Here is a 27,963-nt window from a genome sequence, read left to right as displayed (position 1 = left end):
CATTATCAGGAAAGAATCTGTTTCTGTGGTGACTTTGTTTCAGATCGTGTGGCTCCAGAGTCAGGCAGCATTTCATATTCCAATCTGTCTTAGTGCGTCAGGAGAGCTTTAGTGCATCACTGTTGCATAAGAAGAGAGAGCTCGGCTTAGCCCAACAGATTAACGTTCATTTTCACTGCTTAGACCACATCTGACTCGGCACTGACTCTCCCAGGTCATATTTGGTTTGCCCTTGACTCATCACGACTGTAAATGTTGCGTTGAGGGTCTACACACAGGTTTATTAACCGACTGAATTGAATACTGGTAGAGCTGGTGTCGTTTGTTTTGTGTTGACAAAGAGATTAGAGATTATTTACGGTTTATGTATTGATTTATTTTTTTGTCTCAATACTGCTTGGCCCAGAAAACAACTGGTTTTGTATTTCATACAATCAGTTCTCCAACTATTATTGACCATGTCTTCTGTCCTACCATTCTGTGGATAAAGGAATCACAGTCTAAATATTGTATAACTTATAACTTCTCCAATAACTTAACTATTATCTTCATACTAAGACCTTATGAAAACACCGACATTCAGATTTATTTTAATGACTGCATTGTGCAGGTTAACTGAAATACGTGGAGATTTTTGGTTGTTTAGTAAATGAGTAGGTCGATTTGAGATACGGGATTTCTGTAACCAGACCAGCATCTCTTTGTTTCCTTTTTCACAGCTAGTTCTTCTTCTCTGCCGGTCAGCTAACGTATAGCTGCTTATGGTTTCAGTGGAAGAGGAAGTTAAAATGGTTAGCTAATTGGCTTTCCTCCAGCTCGTCTGCCACGTTAAAGCGGATGCCCATCATAGCGCACGGGGTTTATCGTGGTCACGACCTCATCCCCCTCTCCTTTCTCCTTTCTCCTCTGTTCCTCTGCTGTCAACCTCTTCCTTTCATTATTTCACTATTACTTTTCATCTTTCTTTTGTGTCTCTGCTCATCTTCTTTCCTACCCTTTTCTTCTGTAGGTTCTTTTATCCGGAGTTTGTGTTAGTTAATACCCTACGCAACAAGACTGATTTATGGAAAAGCTTGTATCCATTACCAATGCACCAGATTTACAGCATAAGCTCCTTAAACTTCTTTAGCAGGCTCAAGTCCTATTATTGTGGAAACCATGCAAAAAAGAACAGCATTAAAGAGAAGATCGTGGAAAAGTCAAGAGTGTGAAAAGTCCGTTTTGAATGAAGCAGAAGATGACGAAGAACAGGAACTACAACGGCAGCAACTGCAGCTACTTTGCTCACTTTTTATGTTCTAACACTAAAAATGAACGAGAAGTTTATTTCAAATGAATGTGTTGAGCTCTTCAGATTTTTATTCATTGTTTTATTCCCTCCTGTCTTCCAGACCATGCTGACAGCCATATCCATGAGTGCAATCGCAACCAATGGGGTTGTTCCCGGTAAGATGTCTTGACTAAGAAGCCTTATAACAAGTGACATGGTTGTAGTTCGGCTCAGTTTAAGATAAGAATAACATGAAGTCAAAGTTTCAGACATCCTGACCATTGATGCATTCAAACTTTTCTGAATTTGTTTCAACTGATGAGAAGTCACAAACCTTTTCAGCATGAAGCTGTTCTGTCTCTCCAGCTGGAGGCTCCTACTATATGATCTCCAGATCTCTGGGCCCCGAGTTCGGTGGAGCCGTCGGTCTCTGCTTTTACCTCGGCACAACCTTTGCTGGCTCCATGTACATTCTGGGCACCATAGAGATCCTGTTGGTGAGTGGAGCGTGCAGAAACGTCTTCTGAAAGTGATTATCCTCTGTTTGACGGAACAACACGTGCATGTCGGTCCTTTCTCCATGCAGACCTACATTGTGCCGAAGGCAGCCATCTTCATTGCAGAGAGGAAGGAGGATGAAGCCGAAGCCCTGCTCAATAACATGCGTGTTTACGGTACATGTTGCCTGGCACTGATGGCTGTGGTTGTGTTTGTTGGAGTGAAGTATGTCAACAAGCTGGCCCTGGTGTTCCTCGCCTGTGTCATCCTCTCCATCCTGGCCATCTATGCTGGAGTCATCAAGACCATCTTTGAGCCTCCAGACTTCCCGTGAGTCCAGGATGAGAGCAATAAGAGCAATAAGTAGCAGTATTTTTAGTGTATTACTACTACATAGCAGTTATTCCAAACTGTGTCTCTTTTCCTCCACAGTGTTTGTATGTTAGGGAACCGGACTCTACAGAACCACAACTTCGATCGCTGTCTTAAGACAGAGGAAATAGATAATGTGACGGTAACTACCCAGCTGTGGAAGCTGTTCTGTGCTGGTTCTGAGTTTAACTCCACCTGCAACGAGTACTTTACGAACAACAATGTGACCAGTATGCAGGGCATCCCCGGCCTGACCAGCGGAGTCATTTCAGGTGCGAAGTCTGGAGGCTTTAGTGACATCGGGCTTGAAAACAGGCTCTCACCTACATAAAACTGCAAAAACCTTCCATGGAAATAAATAATTTTTATTCTCTCAGTCACTCTCTTCCACTACTTAGACTGAACCAACCAAATTATACCTTGTAATTAATGTAAAAGATTTTAATAAAAAGTACCTCGAGATACAAGTTTGATAATATATTCCATAACTCAGCTCGTAAGTCTAACAACATTTCCCCATTTAAAATGACTAAAATCATTTTAATCCATTCGAGTCTTGCAAAAAAGCCCCAAACACCCAAAATTATGAAAGAAAAGATCAACCAGTAGACATGCAGACTTTACCTGTGTATAATTAGTTTTATATAAGTTACATAAACTATGATAAAGTATGAAAAGTCACGAGAACACACGCTCCTGTATGCTTTGTTAAACATCTGAGTACGCATTCGTCCGTCTTGGATTGCAATCTTTTTCTGAATATTCTACTAAATCTGGGAACATGCCTCAATATGTAACCGCTGGACATGACAAACCTAATATCTGTCAGTTGGTACAGAAAATAGTTTGTATCTTCTTTTATGATGAATTACAAACTCCTTGCACGCTTCTTTTCTATTTTGTTGTCTGAGCTGGTCTCCTTCGTTTGTGTGTCTCCTTTAGAAAACATGTGGTCGCAGTACGGCCATCTGGATATGTTGGTAGAAGCCACAAAGCTACCGTCTGTGGGAGGAAGCGACCCAGCCAAAGACATTTACATGCCGTACGTGGTCAATGACATCACCACCTTCTTCACTCTGCTGGTCGGCATCTACTTCCCATCCGTCACTGGTGAGAGCCGACACACACTCACATGTGGGACTCCTCTGTGGGCTGCAGACTCAACTTCTGTCCTGGTCTAGGTATCATGGCGGGGTCCAACCGCTCCGGGGACCTGCGGGATGCTCAGAAGTCCATTCCCATCGGGACCATCCTGGCTATCGCTACGACCTCCTTCATCTGTATCCTCTCATCTTTTAGGATTCTGCAGTGATTTAAACACATTTTCTGAATTCAGATCAGCACTAGAATGATTATATCAGTGATAAGTATCATGTCTGTGCTGCACATAGAGTACAATGGAGTAGTGTTTCTGTCCTGAACGCAGCTTCCAGACGTCACCTGTGTCATCCTGTTCGGCGCCTGCATTGAAGGAGTCCTGCTTCGAGACAAGTAAGAGTTGAAGAGAGAATCCCGTAAAACGTTACGTGTGCTAAGGGAACACGTCATCAACTTCATTTAAATGTCGCCTCCTGAACTAGTAAAGAAAGAGTTTGAGTTAAAATAATGTGAACAATGAGAACCACCATCACTAGAGGCTCAAAACACTTCAGATCATTTTAGCTTAATGCAATCCTGTAGTCTTTAAATGCATCCTTTGTGTCACTTGGTTAATAATTATAAACATTCTTATTTTCAACACATCAAAAGTGAATTTAACATGATTGTTAGCATAATAACAGATTCTGAAGTCACTAATAGATTCACATTTATTTATACAATAACAATTACCTTGCATAGTTTAGTTTACTTGAAGGGGACAATGCAATTTCATAGAACACATGATTTTACATGGTTAAAAAAGGCAGAATTAGCCAGAAGGCTGGTTTTCATCTGTAGTCCCCTGGCCATGATGTATGAAAACCAGTAATATCAGTAAAATACATCTACAATATAGTAAAAATATACATATTCAAACACTCACTGTACTATTAAAAGAGACTCACACATATCACAGCATAACATTTTATCACAATATCAAATATATGTTAAAAAACTGTCAAAATTAGAAATGAACAAACCTTTGTGTTGATACCAACCTCAACCTCACTTCTAAAACATCAGCTGAAAATCTTATTTTACACATAATCCCATAATACTTGTTAATGGAGAACTACTGAACTTCTGCTTTAGTTTCTGTTGATTGATTACCCATAGTGCTTCAGTCCACCCCTCTGTTCCTGAGCATCTCAGCATCAAGGAACAACTCCTCTAACAGAGACGAATGAACATGATCAACCTGATGTTTTACTGTAGGGACAATGTTTGCGTTACAGGTTTGGTGACTCGGTGAAAGGAAACCTCGTCATAGGCACGCTATCTTGGCCCTCTCCCTGGGTCATTGTGATTGGCTCATTCTTCTCCTGCTGTGGGGCAGGGCTACAGAGTCTAACTGGCGCCCCACGTCTTCTGCAGGCGATAGCGAGAGATGGCATCATCCCTTTCCTCCAGGTTGGTCAAAGCGGCGCCAGTCACAGCCGTGCTCCTCCCTTGCGTGAGCGTGTCAGGTTCACATGTTTCACTTGTTTCCTGGTTGTGTGTTAGGTGTTTGGTCACGGGAAAGCTAACGGAGAACCCACCTGGGCTCTGCTGCTGACCGCTGGGATCTGCGAGATCGGCATTCTCATCGCCTCCCTGGACGCCGTGGCCCCCATCCTCTCCATGTCAGCATCCGTTTGAACCACCCCATCGTTTAGTCCATCAAACCACACAAAGGATTTGACTTCTTAAAGCCACTTCCTGTGAATTCCAAGCTGAATTTAACATGTGTGCCTCATGTCTCCATTCAGGTTCTTCCTCATGTGTTACCTGTTTGTGAACTTGGCGTGTGCGGTGCAGACCCTGCTGTGCACACCGAACTGGAGGCCACGCTTCAAATACTATCACTGGTGTGTGAGGATGGTTCTGTTTGTCTCTACAGCCACAACACACACACACACACACACACCTTCACCATCACACACACACCTACTGAGTGGGGTGACGATGATGATGGCCTTCAGGGGGATTACTTCCAGTACAAAGACTTAGAACAATATAACCCTGCACTATTGTTAGCTGTGGATTTCAACATTGAACTGGAGTCTTAAGCCTCTCAGCCGTCCATTAGGGACCGACGTTCCCATGAACCCACTGACAGACTGTTGTAAAGTGTGTTTCCCCCCCACAGGGCTCTGTCCTTCCTGGGGATGAGCTTGTCTCTGGCCCTCATGTTCATCTCCTCCTGGTATTACGCTATTGTGGCCATGGCCATCGCCGGCTGCATCTACAAATACATTGAGTACAGAGGGTAAGAATGACTTCGTTACTCAAACAATGTTGATAAAAAAAATGTACAGGGCAAAATCATGAATACAGAATGAGCACAAAAGAGAGATTCAAGGAAAATCTTCTGTTATGTTAATAATAATAATAATAACTTTATATATATAACACCTTTAAAAACAAAAGTTTACAAAGTGCTTTGACAAACAAGGCAAAAGCAGGATACATATGGCAACAAAGAGCCAAAACAGTGAGGCCAAATAAAAGCGGGACAAAATTAAGCTAAAATTGAGGTAAAATTAAGCAAAACACACCAGAGCAAGAATTAAGACAGAATAGTAAAAGAGATAAGAACAATAAAAGCAATAAAACTATTCTTTTGTTTTTAATACTTAGAAAAAAAAGAATAGAAGGATAAAAAGACAACATTGCATGATGACAAAAATAAATAAAAATAAAAGTGAAAGACGACATCACATAAAGAAAAGTCTATAAAAATGGGTTTTAAGAAATGATTTAAGAGATGTCACTGATTCTACACGCCTTAACTCCTCTGGCAGGTCGTTCCAAAGTCGAGGGGCCCGGATGGAAAAGGCACGATTGCCTTTAGATTCAAGCCTCGACTTTGGAATCGACAGAAGGGCCCAAGGATCTAAGGCCAACATTTCCGCTATGTAACTCGGGGCCAGACCCAGACGGGCTTTAAGTGTGATCAGCAAAATCTTAAAATCAATTCTAAAACGCACAGGGAGCCAATGGAGGGAAGCCAGGATTGGGGTAATGTGATGTCGTCTGTTAAAACCAGTGAGAAGCCTAGCTGCTGCGTTCTGGACCAGTTGGAGGTGGGAGAGTGATTTATGGATGATGCCAGAGAGGAGTGAGCTACAGTAATCGAGTCTGGAGAAGATGAATGTGTGAATTACTTTTTCTAAGTCGGAATGTGGGAGCATGGGTTTGATTTTGGAGATTGTTCTTAACTGAAGAAAGCAGGACTGGACAACTTTATTGATATGAGATTGGAACTCATATCAATAACTTAATTGATATGAGATGCTAACATGGAGGTCACCTCATAAATTAGAACATGTCCACTAATGACATAACTGGTGTTCTATTTTTTGGCTCTAGGGCAGAGAAGGAGTGGGGAGACGGCATCCGCGGCCTATCTCTCAACGCAGCACGCTACGCCCTCATTCGCCTGGAGGAGGCGCCACCACACACTAAGAACTGGAGGTGAGTGAACGTAAGGTCACAGTTGACAGAGCAGGCCCTGTCGCTGTTATGGTGGACTGAAAGTGATGGAAATGGAGGGGCCCTTTTCTGCTAAAGTTAAGTGCTGAGTAAATTGTAAAACACTAGTGCTCTAGTACTAATATTATATGACAGTAATACTGCTACTCATTTCTTGTTGGAAATAACATGCAGTAGTCCCTCCAGACAGCAGCTGCTTGACATACGAGTTTTTTCGAGATTTGAGTCATCGCTCTGTCCGTATTTTTGTTCAACATACGAGACAAAATTTAGGCGTGCTTCAGGACACCATCACTACTCTGTGGATGAATAAAACATCAGTGAGACCGGATCTCGTTCTGGTTGGTGGAGTAAAGACATAGCTAATGCATTCTCGCGACTTTTTCGTATCTTCTTGTACTTAATCATTGTTTATGTAACGTATATATAACTAATTATACACAGGTAAAGGGGAAACGTCTAATGATGTACGAGTTCAGTCACAGAACGGATTAAATCTTGAATTTGTACTGTGCAGTGTTATAATCTAAAATAACACTATTTTAATCTGAGATCCAGTAATCCCTTATTTATTCGCGTTTCGAGATGGTTTAATGTCAGTATGGGGAGGATTCATAAACGTTTAAATAACTGTAATTAATAGAATAAATAGTTTATCGCTCTATCGTGAAATTTAATTTTTGCCGGTGGTCCTGGAACGCATTAACCGCGAGTAACAAGGGATTCTGTACTTCTGTATCATAATCTCAGTTTCTACTGTATCATAATCTCAGTTTCTACTGTATCATATTCTGAGCTTCTACTGTATTATATTCTGAGGTTCTACTGTAATTTACATAGTGGAGTCAGGTCTGTTTTATTCCAGGCCTGGGGACCATGTGACCTCCCTCCCACCTCCTCAATGAGAGCAGTCTGACATGTTTTCTTTTCCTGCTGACGCATCCAGGCCTCAGCTGCTGGTGCTCCTGAACCTGGAGTCCGATCAGGGAGTCAAGCACCCTCGTCTGCTGTCCTTCACCTCACAGCTGAAGGCAGGGAAAGGCCTGACCATCGTGGGAAACGTCCTCGAGGGAACTTATCTCACCAAAGATGCAGAGGCCAAGAACGCTGAGCAGGTAGAGGGAACTCTTAATCCACTGACTGATCTTTCCATTCATCACTGAGTATTATCGTGGTTTATCCTATCATCATTCTGACGTCTAGCATTTTAACTCACTGCAAATGAACTCTGCCACCTACTGGTCGTATTGATCATATCTTCTGAATCAGTCACATGGTTCCATTCAGCTGTCGGTGAGGTGTCCATTCCTCCTCTTCTGTCGTTCTCCGTCCAGAACATCAAGTCTTCCATGTCAGCAGAGCGAACTAAAGGTTTCTGCCATGTGGTGGTGTCGTCAAACCTCAGAGACGGCTTCTCCCACCTCATCCAGTCTGCAGGGCTGGGGGGCATGAAGCACAACACAGTCCTGATGGCCTGGCCCGGGACCTGGAGGCAGTCTAACGACGCACATTCATGGAAGAACTTCATCGGTACACAAGACAAGGATCAAGATAAATAGTCTCTATAGAAATGAAAGTCGCCTACATTGTAAATAATATATTACAGGTAGTCCTCAACCTACAAACACAGTTAGTTCCAAGAGGTTGTTCGTAAGGTTGATTATCTATTAAATTTAAATCTATAATCTCTATTTCAGTCTATAATTTTAATTTCATTACTAGTCCAAATACTGAAGTACTGTTATCTCAGACTGACCAGAAACAGTTACAGGACATAAAAACAACATATAAACAAAATGTAATGTAACTTTAACATCTCTTCCTCAATTGGGGGGTGCACAGGCTAGGCCAGGCTTTAATCTACGCTGCTCTGGGGGGGGGTTCTGACTGAAAGGGAAACTATATTAGTCCAACTGGTGGCGCACGGTTGTTTGTATCTATGAATGTTCATAAGTTGACTGTTCGTATCTTGAGGACTACCTGTACATTTAAATGTACAGGATGAACTTTTAAGACTCATACTAAGAAATGGTAACAAAATTTATGGTGTTTATGTGGGAAAGCAATGTCTTAATGTCAAATACAAAACCTGATCAGTAAGCCCCTCCCCTTCCCCCTCCCCTTCCCCCTCCTCTTCCTCTTCCTCTTCCCCTGTCAATGCAGAGACAGTGAGGGAGACCACGGCGGCCCATCAGGCCTTGCTTGTGGCAAAGAACGTGGATAGTTTTCCGACCAATCAGGATCGCTTGGGGGAGGGCAGCATTGACGTGTGGTGGGTGGTCCATGATGGAGGACTGCTGATGCTGCTGCCTTTCCTGCTGCGACAGCACAAGGTCTGTCATGTGTCGTCCGTCTGAGACACCTTAAGGGCTGAAGACCTTTGCGATATTTCTCGTTTTTGGACCTTCACTCGTGATCACTGTGGGATCTCCTCCAGGTGTGGAGGAAGTGTAAGATGCGTATCTTCACTGTGGCCCAGATGGATGACAACAGCATCCAGATGAAGAAGGATCTCCAGATGTTCCTCTACCACCTGCGACTGGATGCAGAAGTGGAGGTGGTGGAGATGGTGAGCCTTCATCGCTAGACCAACTTGAGATTATATATTGTTCTCAGATAAAGGTGTTGGTAATGGTTAAAGGGTGACGATGTTCAGTTTAAATAAACAATACTTCTTCACCAGTTCAGTAACATCCATGATTTAACCAGCTAGTCTGGAAGACGGCTCGGGGTTGGGTCACCTGACTTCCTGGAGTCCTCCTGTTTCCCAGTCTTTATTTGTGTTTTCTCTTCTGCTGTGCAGCACGACAACGACATCTCAGCCTTCACCTATGAGAAGACCCTGGTGATGGAGCAGAGGTCTCAGATGCTCAAACAGATGCAGCTGTCCAGGACTGAGAGGGAGAGAGAGGTATTAACCCCGACCCCCAGTGCTTTACTACTGCCCAGCTCGGCTCTAGGAACGCACCGTTACTATGGAGATCCAAAAGCAGCCAGCTGATTGGATGCTGTCAGCACAAGCCTGATCACTAATATAACACAGATTCTGACATGTATGAAGTGACAACTGGCCCTCTCTTGTTCTTGTGACATCACGTCTGCGCCACGCCTCAGATTCAGAGTATCACTGATGAGTCACGTAGCTCCATCCGAAGGAAGAACCAGAACACGGCTCAGACCAAGACCCTCAGCCGACAGTCCTCACTGATGGAGGATTCTCAGGAGGATGAGGTAGCCCCATCGTGACCCCCCGCTGTCCCTTAGCGTTAGACTCCTGTCCTGTTTCACAAAGGTGAATCATGTGGAGACGGAGGCTGCTTGTCGTCTGAATCATCATCGAGGCTTCAGATCTGGGCTCAGAACGTCGACGTTCACCAGGTGTTCAGAACAGACGTCGTCATGAGTTCAATGATTCTGGAGGAAAAGTTTGTGATTCTCACTTAACATTATTATGAAATAGTCGTATCAGAAGAGAATTAATGTTTAAGATGTGGGTTAGTTGTTTTCTAAAGCTTAATAACTTGGCCTAGCGCCAGCGCTAAGACATGGCTGGTTAATGGCTGGAGTGAGTTCAGGCTCTTGAGCCGACTGCTCAGAAGCTGACTGAGTGTCAAACACCCCATAATGTCATCAGAGAAAGACAAGCTTCCTCTTGTTGCTCATGGTCCAGCACTGTCGCTCAGAACTTCTTTGTGGAAACAAGCCAGCTGTTGGACTTCCCATCAGCCCATCCCATCCTCCCTGAATAGTGTGGTGGACAGAATGGACAGTATTGTTTTAGGATTCTCTGAACACAGTTGGACTCAAATGTCTTCGGGATTATGTCACAACCTCCTGAGCGCCAACATTTTCACTTTCTGTACAGACTCGCTTCTGGTTGTGTCTTCTAAGCTGACTGCTAGCATTAGGATTGCTAACAGAGAGTCAGTGTGACTGGTTTGTACCCAGTACAGTGAACGAGCCTCAGTGTCAGAGCTCCTCTTGGGGCTTGGACCCCAGAACCTCCCTGCTCCGTGTTCTAGGACAATACTGTGCTCCCTTTGCCCATCGTCACCATCGTCTTCCTCCCCCGACTGTCTTACCTGTAACCGTCTGCAGACTAGACAACAATGACTCCCAACTGCATGTGACATCCTGTTCTTTATGTATCGATAGGTGATTATTGATGACAGTACTACTGAATGATTAAGCACATTTTGCTTGAAGTCACGTCCAGGTTTGAGGTATTTCCCCTTTTGCCCTTAGTTAGACCTCCACTGGTCTACATTTTGGAGGTAAACGTAATTAATGGTTACTTTTTTCACAATTTTACCACTTTAGTTATGCACTCTGCAGATCTAGAACCGTAATGAAAACTATGTCACTATATACACATAACTATAAAAAATGAATGCATTTAATCGGCAGCTACAACAACCAATCAACAATTGATCCATCTCCAATTTAAGACCAATAAAGCTTGTATGAATGAATGAATGAATGAATTCATTTATTTCGAATAACAAAAACAAAATAACAATAATTAACAATAATAAATACACCAGAAAGGTGTGAACACTGTCCGTAAATGAGTAGGAATAAGTGTAAACTTGTTAAACTCCTACAACCTTTGTCTCAAAAATACGCGAAAAAAATACTCATTGCTAAATACTTGTTGATAATATTTACAGAAGTAAATCACGTGTTTGTCTTATATAAAGATGCGCTAAAAAAATGTTGTTGTGAGAAAAAACTGTGCACCAGCATCCGTTTATTGAGCCGCTGTGGACTAGTTAGTTCTTTTAACCTGTGTGGTTGTGTGTGTTATTTTCACCCCCGTCGCTGTCGTCCATCATTAAGCTGCAGAATGCATGCAGACCTATTGTGTATTTGTACATTTATTATTATTATGTGTTCCACCATCGTTGAGCAGTGGAGGTTTGTATTGTTCATCATTTTCTAGCATGGTTTGACCACATCTCTTATTGTGCTGTTTGTTCTTGACTCTTTTTAACCTTCACCGTTGTTTCTGATTTGATCTTGTCATCTGAACCTCCTCACCTTCGAGCCCCCCCCCCCCCCCAACCTTCCTCTCTCCTGCTCGTCTCTCATCTCGTCTCCTCCTCCTCTCCAGGCCCAGCTCATCCACGACAGAAACACGGCCTCTCATGCGGCAATTAATGACAAGGCCGAAGGCGCGCCTGAGCGGGTTCACATGACGTGGACGAAGGACAAGCTGTTCACCGAGCGGAATCGGAACCGCGAATGCAACGCCAACGTAGCTGTACGCGACCTGTTTAACATGAAGCCGTAAGTCTGTCTGATCGGCCTCTGGGTGTGTGTCTGTAGCTGAAAAGGGCCACTGATAACCCTGTAATATACAACATGGTGCTACTTGTGCCTGGTGAGAGACATTTGCACCTTTCCCGAGTTTTAAAAGTCAGAATATGTGGAGGATGAGAAGTGATCTCCAGCACACGGTGGAGACAACGGTTCAGTGAAGGCAGGGCAGCGGCCGATGACCGTCTGCATGACGTGTGATTCATGCTGCATGTGGTGTGTCTACACGCCCCCCCCCATCCCACTGCTGGCCATGTGGCCACTAGTGTCCTGGTCCACCTCTACAGGTTAAATGTCAATCAGGCTTGGTAAACACATTCCTATAGACAACCTTGTGCCACTTTGTGGGGTTGGGGGTCACGCATCCCAGTGGGGACGGGTTGAATCATGTGGCCCAGAGCTTGGATGCATCTAAGTGTGTTTCTGTTGTTCTGTCCTGTTTTCTCCTTCAGAGAGTGGGAGAGTCTGTAAGTGTTCTTCTGTTGACCCCCAGGCCTCCTTGTGCTGCTGCTGTGGTGGCTCTAGCTCTGTTCTGTCCGCCTCCTGCCTGTTCGTCTCTCTCTGTGTGTGTGTGTGTGTGTGTGTGTGTGTGTGTGTGTGTGTGTGTGTGTGTGTGTGTGTGTGTGTGTGTGTGTGTGTGTGTGTGTGTCTGTGTGTGTGTTGAAGTGCGCGGTAAGGTTGCGGCGGCGCCTCTTCTTCACAGCACACCTCAGTTTGAGATTTGGCAGTTATTATGCCATTATGCCATTAAACACACCGAGAGGGTCACACCTGTGTGATCTCCTTACTGCTTGTGAAGCCTCTGGCAGAAGCTGCTGAAAAAAAAAAAAAAAAAAGACTTCCTGTCTGGCCTTATTTTTGCAAACAAGTTGCGACTCAAAGAAAAACAAGTTCTTATTGTTGATCATAAAATAAGACAATCAAATATTTTTCCTTGCGGCCTGCAGTGGCATCTGCACTGTCCAACAATTCCGACAAGCTCAAGTTGTAAAGAGTTTTGTGATGGCACATGAAGTATTTCATATCATTCCTTCTTGGGTAACAAGGAATAACTTATAAATTCTGGCTCGCCTGTGAAGATGCGACCCTACTGACGGACCTCAAGTGTGTTTGGTGGAAAAGCCTCCACTGGCTGACAGCATGTGACATTTTTTTTTGTATGCAAGAACAAATTTGTGCTTTCCATGTCTCTTTGTTTGGCTTTGTTCTTGGCATTATGGCACAAATGTTTCCCAGCAGGAAGTAGGACTTTGTCCGATTGTCCTACTGAATGTTGGCTTCTGACTGTTGACACGCTTTGAGAGCAAAGATGAAAATCAAGAGACAACATTTACAGATCAGCAGGATCCAGTTTGAGCCATCAGCACATGCAGCTTAGTCTGGAATCACACATTATTATCACCAGTTCTGCTTCAGGGCAACATGACCTTATAAATGTTGTCTCTTTATTAAGTCTTGCCTTCACCATGTTTTGTCTTCTTCTATGTGCATGAGGCTAATCATCACGCCATCACAACTGCTTCTACTAAAATGATGTACCGTAATTTCCAGACTATAAACTGATACTTTTTTCCAAATGCTTTGAACCAAAAAAAAAATTAGGTTAATCAATAGATTTTTACAAGCCAACAACCTCCAGGGGGCGCCCTAGCAGGAAGTGCAACAGTGACACAGATAGGTGATCAAGAGATAATGCGCTGAGGAAGACAATGATAATAATATAATAATAATAATGATGATGATGATACTATTATTATTATTAGTATTATTAATAATAATTATAATAATAATTATTATTATTATTATTATTGTACCAGTTCTTTTATTAAACTTTTTATTAATCTCCTGTAGGGGAAACTTGTTCTTCGCTATTGTAGAATAGAATAGAATTTCCACATCATCCCTGATGAAAAATCTGAGGTTCGTAAATATTTAATGATTTAACACTTTAACACCTGGGGCTTATAGACAGATGTGACCTATATATGTACAATGTTTTTGTTCTTTTAAAGTTTAGTTGGTGCGGTTTATGTTCAGGTGCGCTCAGTAGTGTGGAAATTACGGTCCTGAATAAAATGTGTTGGTGAATGTGTCTCTAGACGTGCATTAGTGAGTGTTGTGCTCCTGATTCTCTCAGGACTGAGTAAAGACACTTTGACATGTGATGGCTGGAAAAGCAGCAGCAGGTAGCATCAATGGTTGCTCAGTTCCAGTTTAGCTTCTCCTTTCTAGGGTCTGGAATTAAACAGAACCGCTGCTTTTTCGGTTGTGACGCGTCAAAGTGTCTGTTGTGAAAAACATCTTGATGAATTTTTGAGATCTAAATCAGATCAGACCCCAGCATAAAGAGAGTGTCTAGTTCCACATTGGTTAACACGTGCTAACGTGAAGGAGATGTTCAGTAGCCTGATGCTAACGGTTTGACCTCCTTGTTGAACTAGGAACCAGTCCAATGTCCGCCGAATGCACACGGCGGTGAAACTGAATGAGGTGGTGGTCAACAAGTCGCAGGGAGCTCACCTGGTTCTGCTCAACATGCCCGGACCCCCCGGGAACAGAGGAGGAGACGAAAACTGTATCCTTCATGGACGGGAGCTGAGAACTCCTGGGTCCACCTGAGAACTCCTCCAAACCTTCTGCTTCTTCTTTACAGCACGCTTCAGTCTCACCGCTCTCGTCTACGTTCTCCATCGCATACATGTGAAAAGTTACACGAGATGTTTTAAAGTTTAGGCCGGTGAAGCTTGTGTCTGGAGAGAGGAACTGAAGGGATCATGTATGTAAAACCAACAGAGAGGGAGGCCTTCCTCCATTTCCAATGCAGTCTGAGAAGCTCAGCTCTCATTTGCAAGATTTTAATGATTAAATAACTTGAACACCAGCTGAATAACTTCAGGAGACTCCGTCCTCCATGGGGTGGGGGCAGGTGTTCTGAATGCTTTGACTCCTTTGGTTTGTGGAACTCCACACCGGCTGTTCAGCCATTCATGAAAGAGATTTTCTAGGACCATCTTGGTGCCATGGAAGGTGGGCCTTTGTGGTGCGAGGTGATGTTCTGTTTGCTTTAAACCTTGACCTGTGTTTCCTCAGACATGGAGTTCTTGGAGGTTCTCATGGAGGGTCTGAACCGGGTCCTCCTGGTGCGAGGCGGTGGCCGTGAAGTCATCACCATCTACTCTTAAGAAATCAAACCAAGAAAAAAAAAACAAACACTCTCAACCCCCCCATTCTGCATACGTGCTGTTGCTATGGATACTGGCCACTGGGCATTTTCAAGGAAGAAGCCTAACTTGGTTATGATGAAGGAACTGGGGCTCTTGGAAGGCGGGACAGATTTCTGAAAGACGTCAGGAGGAAAAGAACAAAATGATTGGCTGTGAGGAACAGCACAGCGTGTGTCTACACCCCCCCCCCCATGGAAGACAGAGCATAGAGACACTTCATACTGTCCATTTACTTCTGGAAAGCTTGTAAAGTTCTGTTACTTTCTGATATTCATTCCTTCGTGCGTCGATGTTGAATTACTGCCCCCCCACCTTGTGAAGCTCTGCAGACGTGAACACGTTCTTGATGTGAACCTTGTAGTCTCTCCGTTTGTCTGGCGTCAACTCTGGCAAACATTCAGCGGTCGTTGGAGACACACGTACAGAGGTGTAGAGAAACGCTCATGGATTTACAGCCGCTGAAGAGGAGAGTCGAGGGGGGGGTGGGGTGTAAATACTCACCACACGGTGGACACTATTATCACGCTACATGTTTGAATAGGGGAAATAGCCATAGGTCATTATACCTTAGCACCATTTATAAAGTTCGTAAATGACATGTATACACGTTAATGGTTAGAAATGTGCTCAGTTGGGGTTATTTCAATCAAAGGGACGTTTTGACAGTAGCAGGTTTTTACAATATTAAACAGCCTCCTAGTTTTTATAATTTAAAAAAAGAAAAGTGTTCTGTTAACATTTTAAAGCACAAACGGGCACCTTAGTGGAGTTTTTCCTACATCTCAGTTTCAGCACCGTTGACTGTCTTCATTCAGTGTGTCCTCCGATGTGGCTTGTTCGCCTTCAGTGATGCTTTCTACCATTAAACCCAGCGCTGCAGTCTCCTCATACTGATGATGCACCAGACAAGGCATCCCAGGATATTTAATACTAATGCTTTCATTTTGTTTTTATAATATTCTAACATCTGTGTGTCCCCAGACTGAATAGATGATCCGTTTATATCAGCATGTGTAGGAGAAAATGTGCCAAAAATGTCTCAGAGTAAAAGAAAGTGTGGAAGTAGTATTGGTCGCAGTAGCTGCTGCTTTCTAAACTAACAAGCTCCTCCAAAAAGGAATCTATATGAATGCACATTAATGAAGTACAGGAGCTACTAGTGCTAGCGGAGGTAAAGGCATTTCAAACCATTTAACACTTTACCAAGTTTTGTGGAAGGAACTCAGACTGAAAAGTCGTCTTGTGTTTTTCCACGTTTTTTGTTGTTTTTTTTTAGCTGTGCAGCATTTTTAAAATGGAAAGTCAGATTTTCCTGCAAGCGAATGGCAACTTGTGATTGTGGGTCATACTACTTGAGTCCTTTGTTTTCTTTTGTTCAGTTGTTTTGTGACTGCGTTAATTCCTAGTTTGGGTTTCTGGGGTGTTTGTAACATTATAACTGATCCTCTGTCAAAGTCTTGTGTTTCCGTGTGATTTTTATGAAAGGAGGCAGAGAGAGGTGGTTCATGTGAGGATGGAGATTTTGTTCCAACTCATCAGAAACAGATGGCAAAACATTTTAAAATCATTAGAGAACTTTATTTGTTCTAGTCTACTGAGCTGTGTAGCGGTAACAGGAAACAAAAAAAGCATAAAACCTTAAACAGAAGGCGCTAAAATCAGAAAGAACAAGGTTTCTGGAGATAAACAGGATTGTGTGTGTTTCCCATCTGGAACGTTTCCGTGAGTGGAGATTAAATTTACCTCAGGGTGTCGCAGAAGCTCGGATCCAGACGTTAAATCTGATTTGTTAATGAACACCTCTGTTATATGAGAGCACCAGCTGGTGTGTGTGTGTGTGTGTGTGTGTGTGTGTGTGTGTGCGTGCGTGCGTGCATGCGTGTTTATGCTCTTCTCTGGCTCAGCTGCAGGCCTCAGGATGGATCAGTTGTTCCTTGTGGGCACACATAGAGGAAGGTAGCCTTGTAAATTGTATTTGTGCCTCTGAGTAAATATTAAAGTGCTGAACTACACTCATACATGTCTGCATTCTGATTATTATTATTATTATTCTCACTTTTGACATTGATGTCCACTCTTCAGTCAACATGAGACAGTTTCAGTCAAAGGTACCAGCTACATTTTGGATTGGAGTGGAGAAAGATGGCACTACCTAATAGAAGAGCCCTGGCCATACTTCTTCCTTTTGTCACATCATACATGTCAAATAAACTCTTATTTATAAAGCGCTTGCCTTGCAGTGCTTTACAAAGTCAGACAAAAAAAGGAAGAAAAAAAACAACCCCCCCATAGCAAGCGTGAAACGACAGTGGCCAGGTAGAACTCCCCATTGGAATGAAACCTGGGGCAGATCCTGGCTCGGATGGACGTTCCTGTGCCTTGACTGGTTGGGTTGAAAAAGGAAATACATACAAGGCAGTCAGAGACTGCAACATCCTGTGACACCCCTGAATTCAAAATTTTACCCTGACCTACTTTCATAATGGTCGCAGCAATGAATTCTATATTGTACTATCGAGTATTTGGCTTCTCATTTCATATTTGTAAGCTGACCACTGCTGGAGGTATACTGTAGCAGACAGACTCAGGACAACCTGCAGTATTGTGAGGGTCATCATTACATTTTTGTGCTTCTGGCTTCCTGAAAATGTTGATTTTTGTTTTGTGATTACATCTCATCAGGTTTCGTAGCTAAAAAGGTATAAAAGTGAAAATTTGACCTTGACCTGGTTTTTCAAGGTCAAAGTTGTGATCTAAGTTTCATCACCTCTTGCCTCCCTGAATTTAACGCCTTTTGTTTCGTCTTTCTATCTTATCCAGTTCCTGAGATATGTAAAAAAAAAAATGTACAAAAGTTGTAATTTGACCTTGACCTAGTTTTCTCAAGGTCGATTAATGTGTTTTTTGTTTCCCCATTCTATCTGCAACGGTTGTGAAGATATTTGGTGGACATCTGAACAAACTGACGGACGGACGAACACACGGACGATGACAATTACAATACATCACTGCTTTGAAGCGGGATGTAAAAAAAAATCTGGTTAGGGAACTGTCTGGTTAGATTATAATCTGGTTAGGTGACTGTCTGGCTAAGGAATAGTCTGAGTGGATGACAGATTAGTTAGGGGACAGTCTGGTTAGGGAATAGTGTGGTCAGGTGACTGGTTAGGGGAGAGTTTGGCTAGGTTACAGTCTGGTTAGGTGTTGATGGTTAGGGGACTGTGGTTAAGGAACTGTCTGGTTAGGGGACAGTCCGTTAGCAATACTTCTTCTGGTCAGGCGGATGGATAGCAGACAGATACAACAACAGCTGAGAACGTATCTAGTTCTTTCCCATGTAATCCCATGTAATGGTAGATGGACACATCAGCTAAGACTGGATCTCGTTCTTGTTTGTGGGGTAAAAACATGGCTCATGTGTTCTTGTGACTTTTGCGTTTTTCTCATACTTTGTCATTGTTCATGTAACCTACGTGTAATTAATTATGCACAGATACTGTAGGTCTGCATGTCTACTGGCCGATAATTCGTTATTGTAATTTAGGGAATGTGGGTCTTTTTAACAAGACTCGTACAGGGTAAATCGAGTTTTATTTTAAATGGGAAAAATTTGTTTGAGATATGAGCAGATTGACCAATGAGCGGTCACTGAACAAATTAAACTCGTATATACAGTACACCCTTATCCTTTGTCACGACTCTTACACACAGGGTAGAACACACACATCCACATAGACAGACACTGTGTGTTTTATAAATATTTTGGTTAAGTCTTCTTCAGACTGACTTCTACCTTCAGACGTGCTCTCGGACTACGACTGTTTCTCCACATCCACGGACCGACATCTATGGATCTGTATCATCAACAATACTGTGGAATACTAATCAAGCTTGTGTGATTTAACTCGGGTAACGATTATTTTCATTGTGTTCTTTCTCAAGAAAATCTGTAACTTTTGGGTCTGCATGTTTTATTACCTGACCTGCTCTTTCATTGCTCACCTCTCGTTGAACTACTGCCACTTTCCCTGTTTTTTTTTTTCAGTGATGGTTGGGAGTTTACTTTTGAGTAACATTCCATCTGATATACAGTGCACATGAATCCTGCAGGTAAGGCTGGGTATCTCAAACAGCATCACCACGTACCCCATATGTTGGCAAGAACTGGGTCTACATGACTTTGTAAGGTTTTATCTTTAGGTCTGTTAAAGGTCAGGTGCATCAGACTGGATTACTGCAACTACAACTGCACCTTCATCATAGTATTTTACTCATTCCTGTTTTGACATTCAAGTGTAGTGGAAATGAGCTCTTTTTGCCCCACCTCACCAATTTTCAATCACGCATTTGGTTTTATATAGTCTATCTTCATTCAGTTCTTGAATCACAGTTTGAAGAACACAAGTGTTTTTTCCCCTTTCATAAGTGTCTGCTGTTGCATCAGTAAGCTAGTTACTGATGCTAGCTGACATGACAAAGTGGTTAACAGTCACTACCCATAAAGGACAAGGTGAAAAAATATCTCTTTGCAACTATATTAGGAATCAGATCGTTGCTCAGCATGAGCACATTTTTTTTCAGTCCAGAATAGAATATATACATTATTAATCCCTCAAAAGTTATGATAAAAATATGAATTACTTGACACAAAGAAATAAAATATATAGAAGAAATATATATCATCTACAAAAAACAAATGACACATTTTCAGTGACGGCCATTGGTCAGAGTTCATTGTTTGATCGATGGCACAAAAACAAGATGATTTCCAATGTTGGTGCATCACCAATCCTAAGAAACCAGCAGACATAGGAGTCTGGCAACCACCTGGACATTGAGGCTGTTTCCAAGAACTTTGTACCGCTGCTTGGTAGATATTTGTTCAGGAAAGTCTGCAAAATACATAAAAGCAGTTAGTACAGTAACACATGAGCGTACACTCCATTCAAATGCTCAAAATCCAATAAGATATTTAGAAGAAAATTTTGAAAAGGTTTGGCAACACTAAAGTTACACATTTTCCTCCAAAAAGATTAAATCCAAATCATTTTGTTTTAATGAAATGAAGCAAAATAAAAAAGGACCTCGACACAATTACTGTACAATGGTAGTTATAGTTTCTATAGCTTGAATAAAATGGATAACCAACCATTCTGAGGTACAAAAAAAAATATGCATGTTGTCTGAACAAAAGGAAAAACAAAAAAAAGAAGTCATTTAACATACTGAAAGTTGGAGGGAAACCCATGATGTTGGCAACTTCTCTAGGAGTAAAGTAACGGAGCTTCAGTTTCAACAGCCTCTGGAGTTTTTCCTCTTCTGTGCACCCGTCTAATCCTTTAAACACACTCTCCATCTGAGGAAGGAAAGAAGGAAAAAATAAAGAAAGGAAAGAAGGAATAGTAAGGAAGAAAGGACGAGCAGGAAAAACAAGACAAGAAGAAAAGCAGGAAGAACGGAGAAGGAAGAATGGAGAGCAACAGATGGAAGGAAAAGAAAAGGACAGCAGTAGAAGGAAAGAAGGTGAGATTATTGATCTTGAAGGGAATTTGAGGTGTTGACAACCCTTACAGACACACAGCATTAAACAGTAACAGAAAGAGCAGCAAAATATGAACCAATTAAAAAAAGCAACAAAATTAAACATTAATTTTTTCCCCCGCCTCACGGCCTCAGTCAGCTGGGATGGGCTCCAGCCCCCCAGGGCCCGCCACAGCAGATGAAGCGGTCGACGATGAATGAATGAATGAAAAACCTGAATATCCACAGGAAGTAGAGAAAACAGTGAAATTTAGAACAAAACTGAGAAAAATTCTCCAGTTCAACAACTCTTGAAATCTGCTGCGTACTCCAATGAACACAAACCAGCCGCTTAATGAAGGCCAAGAGCTGCAGTCACCTGTTTCTAGAAGTAACCTCACGCTTGGATTGGAAAAAAATGAACAAATTATAACTTGTTTCTAGATTTTCATGCACTCTAGTCTAAGATAATGTCATGCAAGAAAAAGATAACCTAATTTAACATTTCACTATTGTACCACAAATGAAAACACATTATGTCTCCAATGACCATGTCAAAAGCATTTCACATGTGGTGCTTCTATCAGCTGTGTTACCATGTCTCATTTATTTTTTTCTAAGCATTTTCTAAGCATTCTACATTTTCTAAGCAAAATGTAGAAGATCTTTGTATCCTGAAAATGCACAGTATATAAAATCCTTTAAATGCAAAACAATTATTAATTAAACTTTCCATAAGTTTCTGAATAGTTTCTTGCCAAATACATAGAAAAAGAGGTTTAATTACTTTTGGCTAGAGAGCAGACGTATGGAAGAACAATGATCGATTGAACAGTCGCCCTACTCGGGGGCAGCAATGACAGACGGTAGAGCAGTTATCCGATATCAAGATGAGAAATGACAAAAACGACAACAAAAGTGGACCAACTTTTACACTGATGAAAAGTCACGTGCAACTCTGGTGTGGTTCAATCTCATTATTGCCTCAGCTGAAGTCAAAACTCACCTGTGTTTCCATGCAGCACTGCAGCACTGAGCCGGTTCCCTCAACATACCTTCCATAACTATGGATAAAACACAAATACACTATCTTATTAAACACTTATCACACCTGAACTATGAACATATGCAGCTCTGGAAAACATTAAGAGAGCATCTCAATTTTTTTTCCTGAAATCAACATGTTTAACAGCCATTCCATTCTAGTGTCTTGAATTCAAACACAAGCACACCTCATTCAACTTAATGACGGACTTGCCTGGTCTAAAAAAGTAACTCTTACTGACTTCCACACTTTTTTTAAATTTCTTTTAGTGTTTCTTAAAGTCAGAAAGTTGCCATTTGAAATGACTTAGTTCTGTGTCATGTCTGAACTGCATTTTTTCTATTAAACAACTGTATGAACACCCTCCAAGACTGGTGATTCCATAACCTTTTCCAGGGGTTGTTAAAACACACACACACACACACACACACACACACGCACACAGTTGTTGCACCCACCCTTTGGTAAAGCAAATGGACCTCCTGCAGGTGGGCCGAACAATGTCCAAGAGCAAAGCATATCGCAAAAGTGTTTTAGGAGGAAGGAGATAGTGTTCCATGTTTACGTCCATATGTGGTTCCAAGAAGTCTTGGATCTGCCTCAAAGACAAATCACTGTTTTGCTTTAGCTTCTTCTGCGCATCCTTCATTGTTTCTACTTTATAGAGGACACGACTGGCCTGTTCTTCCTCTTCTGGTTGGCAGTTCCCCAAAAGAAAAGCACTCAAGACTGTGGGCTTCTCAGATGGATCACTCTCAGCAGGATGGGGAAAGGCATCTAAAATCTAAAATAGGATTGCATTCTGTCAGTGATTTCAATGATTAGTTCACTAATGTTGGAGACACATTTTACAGGGAAAATATCTTTGGTACAAATATGGTCACAGTGAGTTTAATGTTAAAACTTCGCCCTGTTTAAAGAAACTTATATTGGACAATGTGTTACAATCAGACATTGTGTTGTTTTGTGTTGGTTCAGGTTTTACTAATAGCTGACAAATGGTATATATACCAAGTAAACCTAATATAAAGTGGTTGTTGGGTAACTTTTGGTTCTACTGTATTGTCTGTATACCAATTCTTCCCTCTTAGCCACATCAATAAAACACCGTGGACAGAAAGAGAAATGAAGAGTGGCTAAAATTGTTTTAAAGATATCATTCTTCAGTACGTAGATCATATCTACAACTTACTGACCTATGTTGTAAAGGTGTTTATATCCTTTACTGTCCCTTTCAATTTCTCTACCTCAGCAATGAAAACAATACTTTAGGTTCTGCAATGTAAACTTCACTAAGAAAGTACAGGCATGACAGTGATTCACAAATTCTGCTCAAAATTGATAGAAACAGTAAAATCAATCTTTCATGTGAAAGAGGATCAGTGCTCACCGTCTGCCTTACTTTCAGTGTTGAAAACTTAGCAACCAGGAAATAGCGCAGTCTCGAATTTGGGATCCCAACCTGGATTTATGAAAATAACACGTTGCATGTAAATATGACTTATCATGTATAAATTCCATAAAAAGAGATCTCAACAGAAGCTGGTAACGCAGAATGGTTTCCTTACACTCGTGGGAGAGATCATGATCTCCTGGAAAGCGTATCCACAGTTCGTTAATGTTTCCACCAAATGTTCCCTGGAGAATAGAAGCGTAACATGAGGACAGATCACCCCTTAAATCAAACATTTTCACTCATATGGATCATTATTACAGTGGTTAAGAAAAGTAACTGTCTTATGAATGATTCCAAATTAATTTCAAATATCTGAAAACAATTACACAAGTTAACCCACTTACATTAAGAAGTCACTTACAACTTCAAGATGTTTAATCCTTGAAGACTGAATGTGAAGCAAATGATCTTCTAAGTACTTTTGAGTCATCTGTTAAGGAGTTACCTCAACAGTCATCACTGTGTTAGCAACCTATGAAAAGTTACCAACACTGTTGTACCGTCCACCAGTCAGAACTGAAGAAGCCTCATTGATGAGAAGCTTTGTCAAAGTCCAAATAGAAGTGAAGCTACTTTACACTCAGCTTTAAGGATTACCAACTCTAGATGTTTAGCTAATAATCAGACAGAATATTCTGTAAAGACAATGGGCGATTAGTTTACCTGGCAGAGGAGGTCTCAAACCCTTTAACATTCTCCAACAAGATGAAGCTGGGCAACCTGTTCAATCTGACCACATCATCAAATGTAGGGTGAGAGGAAACAATGAAAACATGTACAGACGGTCAACATGTAGAAACCTGGGGGCTCAAGTAAGAGCCCAGACCTCAAAGTTAGCTTGATACATTCTATTTGAGACATTCTATTCTTTTAAACAAGTGTTGTGAGATAATGGCAGAGAAGATTTGTCATATTTCTCAGACACTTGGCTCTGCTCCACACCCCCCAAAAGATGTTCCTTACAAATGTGGCACCATTTAAAGGGGAATAAATATGCTTTCCAACAATAGGCCCGAAATTATTGTAAATGGAAACATTAAATAACAGAATATTTCTGTGCATTGTTTTAAATATAATTGTCATCGACTGCTGGGATTGGCCCTCGGGTCCCTTCCTCTTGTCAAAAAGTTTGGGACTAGAGTTAAGTTAGCATTAAATTGACAATCTTTCACAACAGACTGCCTTCAATTACAATTATTGATCTTATTATTGATCTTTTTGAGCTGTGTCAAATTACCTTATGCTTGAGAGAATAAAGAGGATTAGCCTTCAAAATGTAGTATTTTATGCAAAAAAATTATTTCACTGACATTAACCATAAGATAAATTTAAATCTTAAGATTGAAGACCTTGGCAGAAGATCCAGGATGTGCAGGAAGCTCTTGGTTCTGGCATCAGAAACATCTCTTTTAAATCCTAACCTACAGAGACAAACAAAAAAAACTTTGGTGGGAAAAAAGTAAAAAACCCCATTATAATTAAACAGAGATTTACGATAAGTTTTCTTTGATTAATATGTAAGACTGTACATCATGTAACTATGGGATGTTGCAGATTCAGAGTTGGATCTACAGAGATGATGTTGTTATTAGCTTAATATGTGGTCTATTCAGTGTCTTCCTTTTTTCTTTTCTTTTTTTGCTTTCCATGTGCACAAATTCAAGAGACAGTTTTTCTCAAATATCTGTCATCACAAAACCAGAATTTTCTTATTCTTTGTTTAAGTTAGTTTCTAAATATTACTCTGTTACTACTATGTTAATCAATACTTAAACCGAGGAGACTCTTTTGAGAATTTCTTGATAAATCTTTGCTTGATAATGAAAAAAACTTCACTAAAATCTACTTTATTAATCCCCCGTGGGGGGATAATTGGCAAGTATGTTGGACATTTACTAGGCAAGCGTCCAGGGTAAGGAAGTTCTCTACTATTTTTGGAATTATTAGGACTCAGTGCACACGAAATAAAACCAACCTCGTAAAGGGCTGGCATGGAGGACTCATCACAATCAGGTCAAACGACAATTTATTGAGGTCATCAACTGCTATGCCCTGAAAATAAAACATAAAAGATAATAAAAATAGAGGTATACACACACACACACACACACACACACACACACACACACACACACACTGGGCTTGCACCAGGAGCTAGTATGACTAAGCCACTGTGGCTCAGTGTAAACGAATTGAGTAATTCTGTGTCCAAGACAGCGGCTTGCTGTAATAGCAAGTAAAACTGACAAGTAAACATTGAGTAATAATTTGTATGACTGTATTTTCACATAGTGGATGGAAGTTTTCAATTGTTGGGTGGTGTAAAACCACACCTGTCGTGGAGTGTGTGTGTGGGGGGGAACCCCCCGGGAATTTTTTTTAGAAAATGGGGTTGTTTTCCTGCATTCTGAGAGAGAAATATCTTCTGTTCAGTTTACCTACAAAAATACACCAAAGTCAACAGTTCAAGCTGAACTCTCTTTATTTCTGTCCTACTTTATGAAGGTATAAATGTGAGATTCAACAATACAGTCATACAAAATATTACTCAATGTTTACTTGTAAGTTTTACTTGCTATTATAGCAAGCGAAGTGAATACATATTTACATGCATCGCTGGTTATTCCTGCCGGTCATAGAGATCAAAAGTCTAAGACTAAAAAAAAGTATTGATAATATCTTTCATTTACCTTCTGATCGGTCTGTCACCACTCCTCCCCCCTCTCAGCATTCACCATTTGCTGATTAATTAGTATTTTTTCACAAATTCTACTGTATGACACTGGATTCTTAATTTATTTAGATCGATCGTCCTCGCCTTGTCGTACACCGATTCAAGGGTTTAGCTTGTAAAAAAAGAATCTTTGTGTTTCATTGGACGAGAGGAGGTCATGACCCGAGTGCATATTTAATGATCGGGAGCGTTCGGGTCACTTGGGCTATTTCCGTCGGCATGCAGAAATAGTGGCGCTCGCTAGCGAGCGAAAAAATTGTAAGTTTGAGCCTTTTTTCCATAAAAATAAGAACGCCACTGTGGCTACACAGTCTATAAACCTTGTAGGCAATCTGGAATTCACTTCGCCTATGGCGAAGTGGCGAATGGCTAGCGCAAGCCCAGATACACACTTTAACCCCCCACCTCAATGGTCTTGTTCCAGACGGGAGTGTTGGGGAAATTGTGACTGTAGATTTCATTAGCTGTGGTGTTAATGTCGATGGCAGCCACCACCTGGAAAGGTATGCCACTCTCTGTGAGGTCAAAAACAGAAACAGATAATAAATAAAACAGATAATGAACTTTTAATTCTGTTATTTTTAATGCATTGCATTTACTCTGCAATTCCCACTTCCAATCAGAAATCATGGCAAAACACAAGGACATCGTGCCTTGCCTACTGTCCAGAGGACTGAGTCTCCATGGAGACCAGATGGAGAAGGTTCCTCCATGTAGTCTGGATGGACCCCATGCTGACCGCTTCACTTGTTCCCTTCTATCCATCAAACTCCACCTGGACGAGATCCCGACTGTGACAGAATAACTGAGCTGAAATAAATGATCTAGATCTCCGATCTCTTCTCAGATGAACCCCCTACAGATGCTGGAGAACCCCTGCGAACCGGAACCACCCCGTGTTTGTAACCAGAACAGGGACTAAATAAAGTAAAGCATCCATCTGTCAAAGTGTGAAATTGTTGTCAAGGGGGGGAAAAACAACAGAGACGAAGAAAAAACGAACAAAGGCAGGCACCGGGACTAGCGGACAGTCTGCTGACCTGTCAGAGCGTAATGCATCCCTCCAATCCCGCTGTAGAGCTCCAGCACACGGAGCTCCTTCTGCTCCTCCATCGGCTCCTCCATCGGCAACACCCGACTCTCTTCTTCTCCTCCTCCTCCTCCTTCTTCGTTCGTCTTCTTGTTCTTCTTCAACTTGTGTTGCTCACCAGCGCCCCCTCCCGACTGGATGACGGTTGATTTTATTATTTCATTACTTTTCCAGCACTGAACACACTGTAGATTGACAGATGATGCGCCCATCATCAATAACTGACCTGACCTGACTAACTAGAAAGATATTCATATAAAACTAAAAGGTTTTCGGTTCTATTAACTCCTCATTATCTGCCCCAAATGACATGACCTGTCCTTGTGAGGTTGTTAGTATTTATTCCAAAATGAGAGGTGTTGAATGGTCTCAGATCATGAGGAGCTAAACCGCCTCAGGATGGTTTCTGCAAAAAGAACACTTCACATCAATACATTTTTATGTAGTGGTTTGCACGGTAGTATTTATAAAGACAGTAATTGTAAAATTAATTTATTTCACTTTATTGTCACAAAAAATATTGGGAATTGTCCATTCTTACAGTCGATACCATTTACAAAATAATTCCAGTATATAACAACGGATATACATGCCTTATGAAGGAAAGACCATATATTCTTGTTCTATTTTAAGAGTGAGTGAAACACATTTTCCTGTTTTTTGCGGCATTGGGAAGAGAATCAGGCACCGCCCATAGTCAGCTGTGATTGGCTCCGGCAGACATGTGACCCACAGAGCCATTAAAGCGGCTGTCTGCTCTCGTCTACACGGGAAAGAGTGGATTTGAGCTCCATCAGCTCCTATTCCAATACAGTCCAGTT

At 41.6% G+C, this 27,963-nt stretch overlaps 2 protein-coding genes across 10 annotated transcripts in view; one reads left to right on the top strand and one right to left on the bottom strand.

Moving 5' to 3' along the window:
• Positions 1 to 15,356, top strand: part of slc12a7b (solute carrier family 12 member 7b) — a 47,046-nt gene extending 31,690 nt beyond the window's left edge. For 2 of the 5 annotated variants that reach the window (XM_068304341.1, XM_068304345.1), the window contains exons 5-26: positions 1,392 to 1,446; positions 1,637 to 1,767; positions 1,857 to 2,098; positions 2,201 to 2,412; positions 3,083 to 3,250; positions 3,322 to 3,420; positions 3,574 to 3,631; positions 4,516 to 4,690; positions 4,784 to 4,902; positions 5,029 to 5,127; positions 5,409 to 5,528; positions 6,632 to 6,736; positions 7,701 to 7,869; positions 8,089 to 8,284; positions 8,918 to 9,087; positions 9,192 to 9,323; positions 9,558 to 9,665; positions 9,869 to 9,985; positions 11,868 to 12,043; positions 12,526 to 12,540; positions 14,515 to 14,648; positions 15,164 to 15,356. In XM_068304341.1, the coding sequence (XP_068160442.1) occupies positions 1,392 to 1,446; positions 1,637 to 1,767; positions 1,857 to 2,098; positions 2,201 to 2,412; positions 3,083 to 3,250; positions 3,322 to 3,420; positions 3,574 to 3,631; positions 4,516 to 4,690; positions 4,784 to 4,902; positions 5,029 to 5,127; positions 5,409 to 5,528; positions 6,632 to 6,736; positions 7,701 to 7,869; positions 8,089 to 8,284; positions 8,918 to 9,087; positions 9,192 to 9,323; positions 9,558 to 9,665; positions 9,869 to 9,985; positions 11,868 to 12,043; positions 12,526 to 12,540; positions 14,515 to 14,648; positions 15,164 to 15,255 (2,892 nt within the window). In that variant the 3' untranslated portion in view covers positions 15,256 to 15,356. The remainder of the gene's footprint in view (positions 1 to 1,391; positions 1,447 to 1,636; positions 1,768 to 1,856; positions 2,099 to 2,200; positions 2,413 to 3,082; positions 3,251 to 3,321; positions 3,421 to 3,573; positions 3,632 to 4,515; positions 4,691 to 4,783; positions 4,903 to 5,028; positions 5,128 to 5,408; positions 5,529 to 6,631; positions 6,737 to 7,700; positions 7,870 to 8,088; positions 8,285 to 8,917; positions 9,088 to 9,191; positions 9,324 to 9,557; positions 9,666 to 9,868; positions 9,986 to 11,867; positions 12,044 to 12,525; positions 12,541 to 14,514; positions 14,649 to 15,163) is intronic. The other 3 variants (XM_068304343.1, XM_068304342.1, XM_068304344.1) reach the window with 3 other exon arrangements.
• trdmt1 (tRNA aspartic acid methyltransferase 1) lies at positions 15,193 to 27,362 on the bottom strand. 5 transcript variants are annotated; one of them, XM_068304348.1, is made up of 12 exons: positions 27,093 to 27,362; positions 26,706 to 26,843; positions 26,458 to 26,567; positions 25,294 to 25,370; positions 24,668 to 24,739; positions 23,982 to 24,047; positions 23,431 to 23,500; positions 23,265 to 23,324; positions 22,321 to 22,646; positions 21,824 to 21,881; positions 20,524 to 20,653; positions 15,193 to 20,189 (listed from the first exon to the last, which is right to left on the bottom strand). In XM_068304348.1, exons 1-12 carry the CDS (start codon positions 27,355 to 27,357, stop codon positions 20,089 to 20,091), a joined length of 1,473 nt encoding a protein of 490 aa, XP_068160449.1. In that variant the 5' UTR covers positions 27,358 to 27,362; the 3' UTR covers positions 15,193 to 20,088. The 5 variants fall into 5 exon arrangements, with proteins under 5 accessions (XP_068160449.1, XP_068160448.1, XP_068160451.1 ...); XM_068304347.1 differs by having other exon boundaries at positions 23,253 to 23,324; positions 27,093 to 27,358; XM_068304350.1 differs by having other exon boundaries at positions 23,253 to 23,324; positions 26,706 to 26,928; positions 27,093 to 27,353.
• Between the last annotated feature and the right edge of the window lie 601 nt (positions 27,363 to 27,963).

The sequence above is a fragment of the Antennarius striatus genome, chromosome 20 (genome assembly GCF_040054535.1).
Source record: "Antennarius striatus isolate MH-2024 chromosome 20, ASM4005453v1, whole genome shotgun sequence".
In the NCBI taxonomy this organism is placed as follows: Eukaryota; Metazoa; Chordata; class Actinopteri; order Lophiiformes; family Antennariidae; genus Antennarius; species Antennarius striatus.
The sequence above is the reverse complement of the archived record's forward strand: the minus strand, read 5'-3'. Positions and strand labels throughout refer to the sequence as shown.

What these genes read in the sequence shown, in the direction of transcription:
- trdmt1 (XM_068304347.1), bottom strand. Translation starts at nt 27,357, where the DNA reads ATGATGGGCGCATCATCTGTCAATCTACAGTGTGTTCAGTGCTGGAAA. An exon ending in TTTGAGACCTCCTCTGCCAG is followed by an intron (nt 23,501 to 23,981) that starts GTAAACTAATCG and finishes TCTATTCTCCAG; the next exon opens with GGAACATTTGGTGGAAACAT. An exon ending in TCATGATCTCTCCCACGAGT is followed by an intron (nt 23,325 to 23,430) that starts GTAAGGAAACCA and finishes TCATAAATCCAG; the next exon opens with GTTGGGATCCCAAATTCGAG.